The sequence below is a fragment of the Pyrus communis genome, chromosome 5, assembly GCF_041283825.1.
Source record: "Pyrus communis isolate YQ-2024b chromosome 5, ASM4128382v1, whole genome shotgun sequence".
NCBI lineage: Eukaryota > Viridiplantae > Streptophyta > Magnoliopsida > Rosales > Rosaceae > Pyrus > Pyrus communis.
Window position 1 is genome coordinate 17,578,270 of NC_142569.1, and position 13,131 is coordinate 17,591,400.

Below are 13,131 nucleotides of genomic sequence, written 5' to 3' on the forward strand. Positions count from 1 at the left end.
GTACCACAAATTCAACCTTCCCTGCACCAAGTTGATCTCCTACATCTACATCATTTCTTCTTATATTTCAAACTCATTCCTTATCGAATTATAGTTCAATATCTACCTGCTACAAATGTACACAACTACAACACAACTTATCACAACCTAGCACAAGTTTTACACTTACATATCTAAAATCCAATTTTAGGATCTCAACCAAGTCTAGTGGTAACCACCCAGTATTATGGATTCAAATCCCAAAATTATAAATATCGTACACATGTACCCAAAGTTGGTTTTCATAACCAAAATGGATCAAATGACAGCAGAAAACTAAACTTCACAATATGTGTTTCTTTAGAGGTTCTGGACGAACCACCCTTGTCAACTACAATCTAAGCAAAGCTTCAATCCATATGAAATCGAGCACCCTTCACCAGCTCCTCTTCTCTACCTCTTTTTCCTTGCGAATATAACCATCAGTTATCCCCCTATCTCCGACAACAACACACTAGTGAACCAAAAAAATAAAAATAAAGGTATAGGATTTACAGGGTCACAATCAAGACTCATCCTCAATCCACCTGAAATCGAACATTCCCACCTTTCACCAGCTCCTTCTCTTTGCCTCTTTTTCCTTGCGAAGTAAACCATAATCTTTCCATCTCTCTCCAACAAAAACACACCAGGGAACAAAAAATAAAATAAAATTTAAAGGTATAGGATTACAGGGTCACAATCGAAACGGATCTTCAATCCACCTGAAATCGATTCCTCACACAGCTCCCTCTCTCTGCCTTTCTTTCCCTCTTGAATGTGCGAATAATCTCTCACTCTCCCTTTCTCTCCAACAAAAACATATCCAATGAAGAAAAAAAAAAAAGTTTTGAATTACACTAGGTCACAACAACCCAATTCCACGTGTGAGCTCATCAGATCACAACAATTAGATTCTGGTACACACGCAAGGTATGCACCTTAAAAACAACCATATATATAGATGCTAATTCAACATCTATATATACTACTAGATGAAGCCCATATACTATGTGTGTGTAAATATAAAAACTTTTAAAAGAAAAAATATATGAAAAAGAGAGAAGTTGGAGACAAATGTGAGACATAGAAAGAGAGTGTAAAAAAGTGTGGTTTTTTTGTTTTATTTTTTTTAATTGGAGAATTTATAATGATATTTGAGAGGTTTGAAAAAAAAAAAAAAAAAAAAAAGCAAAATTGGGTTTATGAGAAATTGAATTAATGCTCATAATTTTATTTTGTGATGTTAATAAGTAATTTAGATAAGCTTATTTTCCTCAAATCTCTTGCCTTAATTTCTTCTTAATTTTCATTAATCAAGCCCATATGTGGGTACTTGTAACCCTCTAAATGGTTATATCCGATATGTTTTTTGTGGAACCCACAGAAGCATCTTATCTCTTTCATTTATTTTTTGGTTTATTTCTGTGTTTAAATACAACAAACTAATAGTGTATATTATCATTTGACAAAAAAAAAAAAAAAAAAATAGTGTATGGCCATAACCATGTTGAAAAATGAAAATGTTAGAATGCTAATTAGCGGCTACACTCTTTAATTACCCACAATAGTTCACAGAAAGGAGAAAAATTATATTAAAACTTATAAAACATCCAATTACCTTAATATCTTAGTTACAAGTTTACACTATATGAAAAAAAAAAAAACTTTTATGGCTTTGCTCATGACGAGTAGTGTTTAATAATATGTTCATATAGACACTTAGTACTATAGTCGACTGATATTCATCTTCACTGGTAAGTGAGCGTTCTTAGGTTCAATTCTCGCCAAAAGCAAATTTAAACCATATTATTGTTAGCTCATTGGAGGCTAAGCCCATCCCCTCCCCTTGGTATAGATAATATCGTTTCTTTTAAAAATAAAAAAAAAATGTTCATATAGTAAAGGGTGGAGAAGCAATATTTATAAAACAAATAAAAAAAAACAAAGATAAGTATATTTTCAATTTAAACATACGATTGCATATATTGTCCCACAAATTCAACAAAAACAAATCCAAGAACCTGGTTTCAGGTTTAGCAGTGAAGAACAATATGAAAAACATCTCAATTTATTTGGTATCCATACGAACTTCATATTATGAACGCATATGCTTCATTGGAAAACACATTCTGTCCTCAATCAAACCTGTTTGAATCTCAGTTAGCATCTCACGCAGTTTGCAAAACAGAGTTTCTTTCCCTCTTCTGTATTCAACCCTGCATTAACATAATCCATTTTTAGCTACTAAATTCCAGGATTATGATATTAAAAAAAAAAAAATGCCACGAGTTTGAGGGTCTGTTCCAAACTGCTTTTGTATGTAGTGCATTTGGTTTAAAAAGCACATAAAAAATTTTAAATTAAAATTCAAGGCATAGAAGTACCAAAAGTGCTTTTCCTTAAGAATTTTCCTCAAACACTTGTACCTTTTGTCACGATATTGTTATGCTAGAAACGGCAATGACATCAACAGCAGTCCCGGTACAGAAAAGTTCATCAACAGCCAATACATCCTCTAGTGAAACGTCACGTTCCTCCACCCGATATCCATTTTCCAAAACATGGTTTTAGAGGTTGCAATTAGCTAGAAAATCACTTCTCATGAGTAAAAGTTACATTTGAGACTTGTGAAATATAATACAAGCAGTAGTTAATGCTTAATTAAGGTAAAAAGGGGTCGTTAATTACCACGTAATTGAGATGGAGAGCAATTTCTATGATGCTTTTCCTTGTGATCCCTGGAAGGACAGTTCCGTTGGTTGGTGGAATTAAAATCACATTATCCTACAGCAGTAAAATAATTGTTAGGCCAAACTTGAATGGGCATTTCACATAGAAGCCTTCGATAACATTGTTATTTTTGTTTTTTTAATTTTTAGAACAACACTTCAAGCTCAATAATGCACATTTTGTTTGTTATCGATTAAAATAATTCTTATTTGATTGTGTAGCTTAACAATTCAGTTATGTAACATGTTACGGGGCAATTAGGGTTTAGGGTTTAACAATCCGGTCACGTAACATGCTCAGAATGATGGTGAATTGTAATATTGAAACCGTATATGCAAATTGTAATTACTAATACCTTCACAATGAAAATATTGGATGAAGAACACTCCTCAATATTTTTTCCAGTGGCTGCATCCAGAAAGAGGACGTCAGTGAAACCTTCGGCCCTAGCCTTCTGTATTGTTCTAAAAATCTGTAGCATTGAAATGGAGCAAAAAATAAAAATTATTTATTAGAAGATCCCAATATCTTCAACCTAATTTTATATATATATATATATATATATATATATATATATATATATATATAAGTTGGCCAAGTAAATTACTGGTGAATAGTTGGTGATGCTTTTGATGCCTCTAGTTCCACCAGGGGTGGCCCGACGAACCTCATTCTCAATGTATAACTTCATGGTGCTGCCACTCTGTTGTATAAACAAAATCAAAGTTCGAAAAATAAAGTTCCCAAGAAAAAAAAAAAGGTCTGAAAAATAGATAGCAACCAAGAAAAATCTAAAATTTAATTTGAGAAAAACATAATTTATGTGAACGAAATTACCACAGAACCAAGTATTTTTCTTCGCGATCGAATCCCAATCAATTAGCAATACATGACTTAATTCTCGACTTTGAAACTATATCAAAGTTAAAGTATCCAATCTAAAACCAATTGGTAATTAACACGAATTGCATTGGTAAATAAGTTACCTTGTGATAACTACCAATTGGAGTAGCAAATATTAGGAATGTGTACTCTGTTGCTGACCCCAAGCCAAGAACAGGACCACTTCCAATGAGCAATGGCCTAATATACAATACTCCTTTCCTTGAAGGTGGTACCTATACATGCATACGTACACACACACATACATACATACATACATACATATATACATATGAAAATTAAAACGTCAGTTTTTACGTTTGTAAACTTTAGAACTATAGGGTCTAAAGTGAAAATACGCAACGCTTGTTGGCAAGGACTGCTTGTTTAAAGCAGCAAGAAATTGCTCAGTAGATGGACATGGCATGCACAATCTCTCTGCACCCATCTTCATTCTTAGAGCATTCTCTTCCGGGCGAAACAGCTGAATGAGACCATCCTTCGTCCTGATTGCCTTGAGACCTTCTAATATTCCCTGATGACACGATCATGTAGCTAGATACTCGTAACCACTAGAGTTACAAGCCCTCGGATCGATACTCATCTATTAATGGGCATGGATCTGATTATATTCGGCCTCATTGTGAAACAAACATAAGGGCAGCTAAGTGTAATTACCTGTCCATAATTCAAGATTCCAGCAAATGGGCTGAGCTCAATCTTTCTATAGGGAGCGTGATGGCCTTGTGAAAAATTCTCTCCATCGGAACGTATCCTAATGTACATGTAATCGGTTGGAATTACCCCAAATTCCAGTTCATCCCAGTTCATGGCATCAACGTGTTTTTCATCTGCTTCATGACTGCTTTGAGAAATTCTTACAGAAATTAAGTATAAGAGATAAAATTAAGAAAGCTGATAAGGTGAAGTAAATCACCTGTGAACTATGGATTCAGAAGTCATGGCTGCAAGTTAATGTAGAATAAAGTCTAAAACAGCCGCAACAAAGAAACAAAACACCTTTGAGTGAGCAATTTATAACATAAACGCATTTTGGTGAGATATCTCTCCATCTTAACACTTCATTTGAAAGCAAATTTCGTCTTTATTTTCGTTTTGTTTCCTATCATGACATATTTTAATCCAAATTTTTTATGAAAAATTAAGGGTGATTAGTACCCTTTTCCCTTTACTTTATATATAACTAGATGCAGCAGTAGACACCCCTTGTGTGTGATTTAAAATTTATAAAGAATTAAATATTAGTGGATTGGCGAAGTTAGAAAAAGTAGGAAAAAGGTTGACGTGGGTGTGGGTGCAAACGAGAGAGAGAGAAACAAAGAGTGAGTTTAGGTATTGATAGAATGACACGGTCATGGTTCAGCCAAAAAAAAAAAACAGAAAAAAAAAAAAAAAAAAAAGAAGCAAAAATTTGTTTGTGTGAAATTACTTTAATGTCTAATTTTTTTTCTTTTAGTTATGTATAAAAGGGTATAATAGTAATTTCATTGATTTTTAGTTGACAAACAAAGTTTTTTTATTTTATTGTTTTATTGTTTTTTTTCTTTTTTTTTTTTTTTTGTTTTGTTTTGTTTGTTTATTTATTTATTTATTTTTAAACAATATTATCTACACTAAGGGGAGGGGATGGGGTGAGTCTCACAATGGGCTATCAATAATGTGGTTCAAATTCGCCTTTGGCGAGAATTGAACCTAGCTAAGACCTCTTACTTATAGGTGAAGAGGAATACCACTACATCATAGTACTAAGTGGCAACAAATATAGTTCTATTAATATGTAGTTTAGATTTAGATAACATCACTTTATTATAAAAGTGAAAGTGAGAAAGTTTTGTATAGGAAAAATAAAAAACATGACTTTGATTTTTCAAACTGAAATAGCACCAATTTCGTCAAAAAAAATTCAAACCAAAATACTATATCGGTGCTTTGTAGTTTTTGGCATCAAATTTGATGTTTGGCTGAGAGCAGGGTAGGTCTAGAGATTTTTGAGGTCCGGGATGACGCTAAAAAATGTGCCCTTACTTTATATAAGAAAATTATTTGTTTTTACACGTAAGATATCAATAAAATTATACTTATAAAAGAACTTCAAACTTGATAATTTAGAAATACGGAAAAACTAATTTATTTTGTATCGTGAGAAGGAAACAAAAAAAAAACTCCGGGTTTACAAGTACATAGATATGAGTTTTGTTTTCCATCTGAACTTTTAAAGTGTTTTTGTATAAATCATTAGGTGTTTTTTCTTATTTACTAACCTTGTCAATATGGGACTAAAAAAATAATGATGTTTTTGAGTCTAATTGATATGTATAAGTAACAAATGGGTACTAAATTAAACTTTTTTATGACACGTTATATGGTTTGCAAATTTGGTCAACCGCATTACTCTTTGTTAAAGATTAGACTTGAATTGGAACAAATTTTTAAAAATAACAACCCACATAGCTACTGGCTATTAATTAAAAATAAATTAACAACAAAACAAAAATTCGTAAAAATTGAAAAGAATAAACATGCTTTTAGCATTTCGAATTTAGGATCTCTCGTTAATTTTAAATAACAAAAATCATTGATTCTAGTTATGACACACCCCGACCAAAATCAGGACGTGTTGGCCGTCATGTGAGGGTGACGGCCAGCACGCCCTAATTTTGGTCGGGGTGTATCAGTTTGGTATCAGAGCCTAACCTTGGCCGTGGTGTGCCGAGAAGATGTCCGGCCCCTAAGGGGGTTGGATTGTGACATCCCACATCGCCCAGGGGAGTGATCCTTATATGTATATTCTCATCCCTACCTAACACGAGGCCTTTTGAGAGCTCACCGTGAGGGTGTTCTGGGGGCCTAAAGCGGACAATATTGTGCTACAGTGGAGTCGGGCCAGGGAAGTGGTCCCGCCCGGGCTGGGATGTGACAAGTTAAACTTCTTGATCATTTAACCAAATTTTATATATTTATACTCTTATGAAAAGAAATTTGTAAAAATTGAAAAATAAATAAGGACACATGATGTTTTGAACCCAAGACCTCTTCATTAATTTCAAACAACAAAACTACCAGTTCTAGTTAAATATCTTTGTCATTGAACCAAATTTTATAAATTTATACTCTTATGAAAACATATATAAATATACCACCCTAATAATTTTGGTGCCCCCAATTACGCCCTGCCAGCATTGGGCCTGGGCTGGCCCTGGCTAAGAGTACTTTTTCCACGAAGTCTTGGTGTGTGTGTGTGTGTGTGTGTGTGTGTGTGTGTGTGTGTGTGTATATATATTTTTTTTTTTTTGTTTTTTTTTTTTTTTGGTCAAGAAGTCTTGTTAGTTTAGTGCGGGGCGGCCCTAAGCATTTGGGTTTTTTGTGCAAAACTTACAAGGAGGCCTTTTATTATTTTTAATTTTTAATTTTTTTCTTCTATAAAATTGAAGTATTACAAGTTAGTGAATAAAAAATAAGCTTGTTTTTGTGTACTAGAGTGTTTTCTGTCTTCAATAGGTCATGAGTTTGAAACAATTGCATGTTTTTGAAATCAGTAAGGCAAAACTACAGACTGTCGAACCTAGCTCATGTTCAAAGCCTCAAAATGGTAAAAACCCTAAGCCACTAGCACCAGATTAGAACTTTGATATTATATTGCATATTTTAATATATCTACACAAGTGTCAGTGTACATGTAAAGAAAATTTGGGGGCTCTTTTGAATCGAGGCCCTATGTGGTGACACATTTTGCATACCCTCAAGGTTGGCTCTGGTTTAGTGTTATAAATTTGGATAAATTTGGATGGCCTAAGCATGAAGACTTTTGGACTTCTATGTCTAGACTACAAGATAGAGTTGGCCAATAGGAAAGGTAGTTGAGCCACTTAAATGATCACTTACACACAATTAATATTTGATTAGTTTAATTAGGTTGGAATTTTTGGAGGGTTGTTTTGGCAACGAATTATAAAGTCTACCCAAATATTCAAGTCAAACTGCAAGTTAAGGTGCTGAATTTTATTTGCATTTGCATTTGCATTTCACATGTCATAGTCTCATGTTAGGATAAATGTGTTTAACCTTTTGTTTTAACCTTTAGAGCATTTCCAATGAAAATGTAAAAAATGCTAGGTGGACAAAAATGGATAGTTTTAGCATCAAGAAAGGCTTCAACCGTGGAGCCAAATGCTAACTTTGATTGAAAAAGGTGCTCCCAACGTAAAAAAATGACAAGAAGAGAGATTGATGTCAAATTATTTTTAATTTGATTAATGGTAGGACCCACAACGAATACAACTTATTTTGTTTCTGTGAAATTGTTACTTTCAACATTCTTTAATAAATTACTATTAAATATTACAAAAGAAAATAATATAAGAGAATTGTTATTGGTACTAAAGAAAATCTCAGTTTGCATTCTAAACTTTTTATAATTACAAAAAAAAAAAAAAAAAAAAAAAACATTTTGTGAAGAGTGTAGAATGAGATTTTGGGAGTGTTAATAACAAATCATTAATATAAAATGAAACATTTTGACATATAGAGGCTACACACAAAATAGGCGCATAACATATGAACTTGTAAGTAAGAAGTTTTGCATGATTCCATATTTCCACATAACCCACTCAAATTTAAATTTGATGTTTTATATTTGATATCTCTTTTGAATATACTCTTCACTGTCATTGTATCAATAACCTATTATTATTGTTAGATATTTTGCATTGGTGAAATGCCGCATTTACCTTGATTTGTAACTGCCGTAAGAGAGAAGCAATATGTTAGGAAGCTTCATAGCTCATTTATTCTCCCTCTATCTTTAGTTACTGCTTCATACCATGCAAAGCATGCAACAATTTTATGGAGTTATCGGTTTTGTGATAGAAATTCTTTCTATAATTTTTTAGGCTGTATATCCAATCACCGGGTCAAATGAATTGATAATGACCAAATAACATAAATTAAGAGAAAGTGTGTGAAAGATAAAAATAAGTGTGTGAATAACATCATTTTAGAAAATGTTTGATAAACTTTGCTGGATCGATCATCACCTCAAATGTTATAGAATCTTTGTTAATTCAGTTATCTATAAATAATAATATAATAGTATTTAAAAGCACAAAATTGACACACGTTTATATAGAAATTTTATTACTTAATAGAGAAGCAACTTTTAACGAGCACATTACTTAATAGAGAAGCAACTTTTAACGAGCACCCTTAGTACTCAACTATCATACTTTAGTTTTTCTAATACAGTAGAAAATATAATTATTTTGCATTTGTGGCTTGACTACATGTCCAAAACCACTGTTCAGATTTAGCAATGAAACACAGAGAGAAGCAGCTCAATGAATCTGCATGGTCCATCCCATCTTGTCCTCGACCACGCCTGTTTGAATCTCTGTAAACATTACTCGCAACTTTTGAGAGACTGATTTTTCTCCAGTTCGGTATTCAAACCTGTACGTACATAATTAATTTTTGGCCATTCAACATAATAATTTATTGTCATTTAGTACAACGGTCTAATGATATTTCTATTTATTTGTAAGTGAGAGGCTTAGATCTGAATTTAGTGGATGACATGTTTGCACCAATTTATTCCGCCATAAAAATGTAAATATATCGTTTGTATAAAAATAAAAAATAAAAAATAACTAGCTATTAATCAAAATTCAATAGTTATATTATAAAGACTCATTTGGTAATGCTTCAGTAGAAAACCCTTCTTATATGCAATTATGCTAGAAGTGATTCTATAAACATTTCAAAATTCTTTTCAAAAATCAACGAGAAAACCACTTGGGCATATTTCTTGAAGAAGCACACATAACAAGTACTTTAGAAAACTCTTTTATGAAATCCGCACCTTTTAAACACTATTTATACCTTTTATCATGATCTGTTACACTAGCAACAGCAGTGACACCCACTGCAGTCCCTGTGCAGAACACTTCATCAGCTGTTAGCACATCCAATAGTGGAACATCACGTTCCTCCACCTGAATCAATTTTTCAAAAACAATAAATTAGATATTTTATATGAGAAATAGTGACTGCATAATTGCTTTTCGTAAATAAAAGATTGTTTACCAGTGTTTATCAAATATTACTAGCCATACAAGGAATAATAGTTGATGGGGAAAGAAAAAGTTGCTTAATTACCTTGTACTTCAGATGAAGAGCAATTTCTATGATGCTTTTTCTTGTGACCCCTGGAAGAATAGTTCCATTGGTTGGTGGTGTTAAAATCACATTATCCTACAACACAAAATGAAATCGAGTTTATCATATCAAATTACAACAATACATATATTATTATGAAAATTCTATTTCCAGACAATTAATGTCGCAATCTGGTTTATTATGTTGTTGGTGTCTGATCCATCTTAAAAGAAAATTATTTTTTGAATCCGCAATTCGGATTAACTGTTCAACAAATATGATATATCGTAATGTCTAGCACTATGAAAAAAGTAACATTTTCTTGATCAGAATGTTTTCCTTATCGCCTTTGTGGATGTATAATAATTTCTGTGATCGAATACGTACTTAATTTGTTACCCTAGCTAAATTTTATATTTTACGAGGGCTAATGACAATTCTAATCAGTACTACCTTCACAATGAAAACATTGCATGAAGAAACTTCCTCAACATTTTTTCCAGTGGCCGCGTCCAGAAATAAGACATCAGTGAACCCTTTTGCCTTAGCTTTGTTTACTGCTTCAAAAACCTACATGAAATTGGAGCAAGCAAATCATTCACGAGAAACCCTAAATACATAATACAATAACGACACCACTAAGATCTCAAACATATATATATCTTTCCCAAAATCCTAACTCATCATCCAATCCTTCTTATTATGGAAGTAGGCCAATTTTGCTTACCGGTGAATAATTGGTGATGCTTTTAATGGCTCCGGTTCCACCATGAGTAGCCCTAGGAACCTCATTCTCAACGTACAAATTCATGCTAGGGCCACACTGTTATTTGAGCAAAATCAACAAGCACTTAGCAAAAGAACAGAAAAATGTGACATTGTAGCTTGTAAATTGTCAGCACGCAACTTGGCATCATGTTACATATATTCAAACCTAGTAAGTCTTGGATTCAACTTGCATCAATAAGCACAAGAAACAATTCTTAAGAAGGAAGGAAGCCCTCGCCTACCTTGTACCAATTTCCGATGGGAGAGGTGAATATGAGGAATGTGCATTCAGGGGCTGGTCCAATGCCCAGAACAGGTCCACTTCCCATAAGCAGAGGCCTAATGTATAATGATCCTTTACCTGGTGGAGGCACCTGCATCAATCCAAAAAAGCGAATTCATAAACATGATTAATTGACTCAATGTCATAATTATATACAGGGATTGATGTTACATATGATTAAATATGACAGATTTTGAGATATTTGAACAAAAGCTGAGAAAAAAATTCATGCAGTTACTTCTGGTTTTCTTTGAAGGATGTTATTAGCAATGTTGTCAATAAATATATATTTTCTTTCATTTCATCAAATTGTCAGTAAATGACGAATAAACAACTTTTGCTGACTAGGTAAAATTGGAGGTTTCATACCCATCGCTGGTTGGCAAGGACAGTTTTTTTTACAGCATCAACAAATACATCAACTGGTGGGGATGGCATGCAGAGTCTGTCTGCTCCATTTTTCATGCGCAGGGCGTTCAGTTCTGGCCTAAATAGTTGAATGCCACCATCTGGCCTTCGATATGCCTTCAGACCTTCAAACAATCCCTAATTAATGACACCACAAATTAATGGTTAATTAGTCGCTGGCAAATCTCTGTCTATTTTGATGTTAATAACATTGGCTTGCATTGCAAGTAATGATACAAGAAAGATTACCTGCCCATAATTGAAAATTGCAGCAGATGGGCTTATCTCTATGTTTCCATAGTGACTTAGAGATCCTTCTGAGAAGTTATCTTTTCCAGAAATTTTCATGATATATATGCAGTCAGTTGGAGTGAGGCCAAACCCTAGCTTGTCCCAGTTGAAGTTGACATACACTTCGTCATTATTTCTATTCAAATAAATGCATATACAAAAGAAAAGAAAAGGTAAAAGGTAAGACAATGAATACAAGTTTGAAGTTGAAAGGAAAAAACAGTCAAATGGTTGAGTAACTTAGATGAATAATAAGGGGTAATGTAAGTCGCATGATATGGGGTATGTTCTCTCGTAATTTTTCAAACCGTGAATTTGAAGTTTGGCAAATAACATACCGTGTTTTGTCAAGAGAACATTACCTCATGCAAGGTCTCAAAAGTTTCATCATATCATACAACGACGATAAATTATCAAAACCTAAACTTATTTAGTGGAAGAAAATAATCGCATTTATGAGGAAAGGAGATGAAAAATAAACCTAGTATCCATAGGTGGCTGTGATTAATGTACTCTTTGAGAATCTGCAATTAGGGTGAATCACGCAGAGCAAGTACTCTTGGAAGAAAAGAAAGCAAGTGTTGAAGGTAGTCTAAAACTCTCAAGTTTGCCTAAATATATATATATGTAGGGAAGAGGTTGAACCGAAAAAAAAAAAAAAAAAAAAGACTCCACAACACAATGACAGCTTAACATGTAAGATGTGATCTGGAAGCTACTTGAAATTACTGGTCATCCTGTTATTTGATTGTTTCTTTTATTGTTCTTGCTTTGGTGCATTTTACTATTTTTAAAATTATTTGCTAATAATTTATTTACAAAAACTAAACTTTCAATATAAACGTTCCCTTTTTTTTGGGGAGGAAGTTAGGCTCGCCACTCACTAGGCCGTTAACAAAAAACAAACTAGACAACACTGACTTCTCTAAAATTTGAGCAAATACCTGTGGGACTAATTGTGAGCGTTATATAGTTAGTTATTGACCAAAAAAGAAAACGGACAGAAACTTCAGTTGAACGTAGACTTTGGATTCAAATGACACGCTATTTGTACTCACCTAGAAGTTTGTACACAATTTTGTGAGAGATCTTTTTTTTGTTTGAGTACAAGTGAGACACTACCATGAAGGAGATGATTTGAATTCAAGACGCAGTGTGTAAAAGAGGAATGCTTTACTCATCAGGACAATTCATTACTTACATTTTTGTGAAAGATTAGTAGTGTTGTCATTTGTATTCCTTCATTGGGGTGGAAAATACTTCTTAAAGCATGAAATTTTCTTCTCCCTTAATTACTTGGTGAATTTAAAAACACGAAAAAATAACTCATTAAATTAATGTTGCATTAATGACTTGTTTGAATTTACTCCATAATTCAAGTAATATACCTACAAAAAATTGGTTTAATAAAAAAGTTTAATTTATCGAACTATGATGAAACCACGTGGTACTCCTAACGAAAATCATGCGCTCTAGGGTTTCTTAGGGTATCCTAAGTATCGCTAGGAGAGCGACAGCAAGTCTGATTCGGCGGTACCATCGTAGTCACATTGGAGTGCTAGTATTACAAGGATGTG

At 33.2% G+C, this 13,131-nt stretch overlaps 1 protein-coding gene and 1 pseudogene across 2 annotated transcripts; both read right to left on the reverse strand.

The window, feature by feature from the left end:
• Positions 1–3,940: 3,940 nt before the first annotated feature.
• On the reverse strand, positions 3,941–4,725 carry LOC148696901 (putative branched-chain-amino-acid aminotransferase 7 pseudogene; annotated as a pseudogene). The gene is made up of 3 exons (XR_015962148.1): positions 4,571–4,725; positions 4,312–4,495; positions 3,941–4,168 (listed from the first exon to the last, which is right to left on the reverse strand). The product of XR_015962148.1 is annotated as a putative branched-chain-amino-acid aminotransferase 7 pseudogene (transcript).
• Positions 4,726–8,984: 4,259 nt separating this feature from the next.
• On the reverse strand, positions 8,985–12,046 carry LOC137724895 (putative branched-chain-amino-acid aminotransferase 7). Its single transcript, XM_088693278.1, has 9 exons — positions 12,036–12,046; positions 11,513–11,690; positions 11,225–11,401; positions 10,815–10,946; positions 10,532–10,627; positions 10,258–10,374; positions 9,805–9,900; positions 9,529–9,641; positions 8,985–9,099 (listed from the first exon to the last, which is right to left on the reverse strand). The coding sequence occupies exons 1-9, from the start codon at positions 12,044–12,046 to the stop codon at positions 8,985–8,987; spliced, it is 1,035 nt and encodes a 344-aa protein (XP_088549404.1).
• Between the last annotated feature and the right edge of the window lie 1,085 nt (positions 12,047–13,131).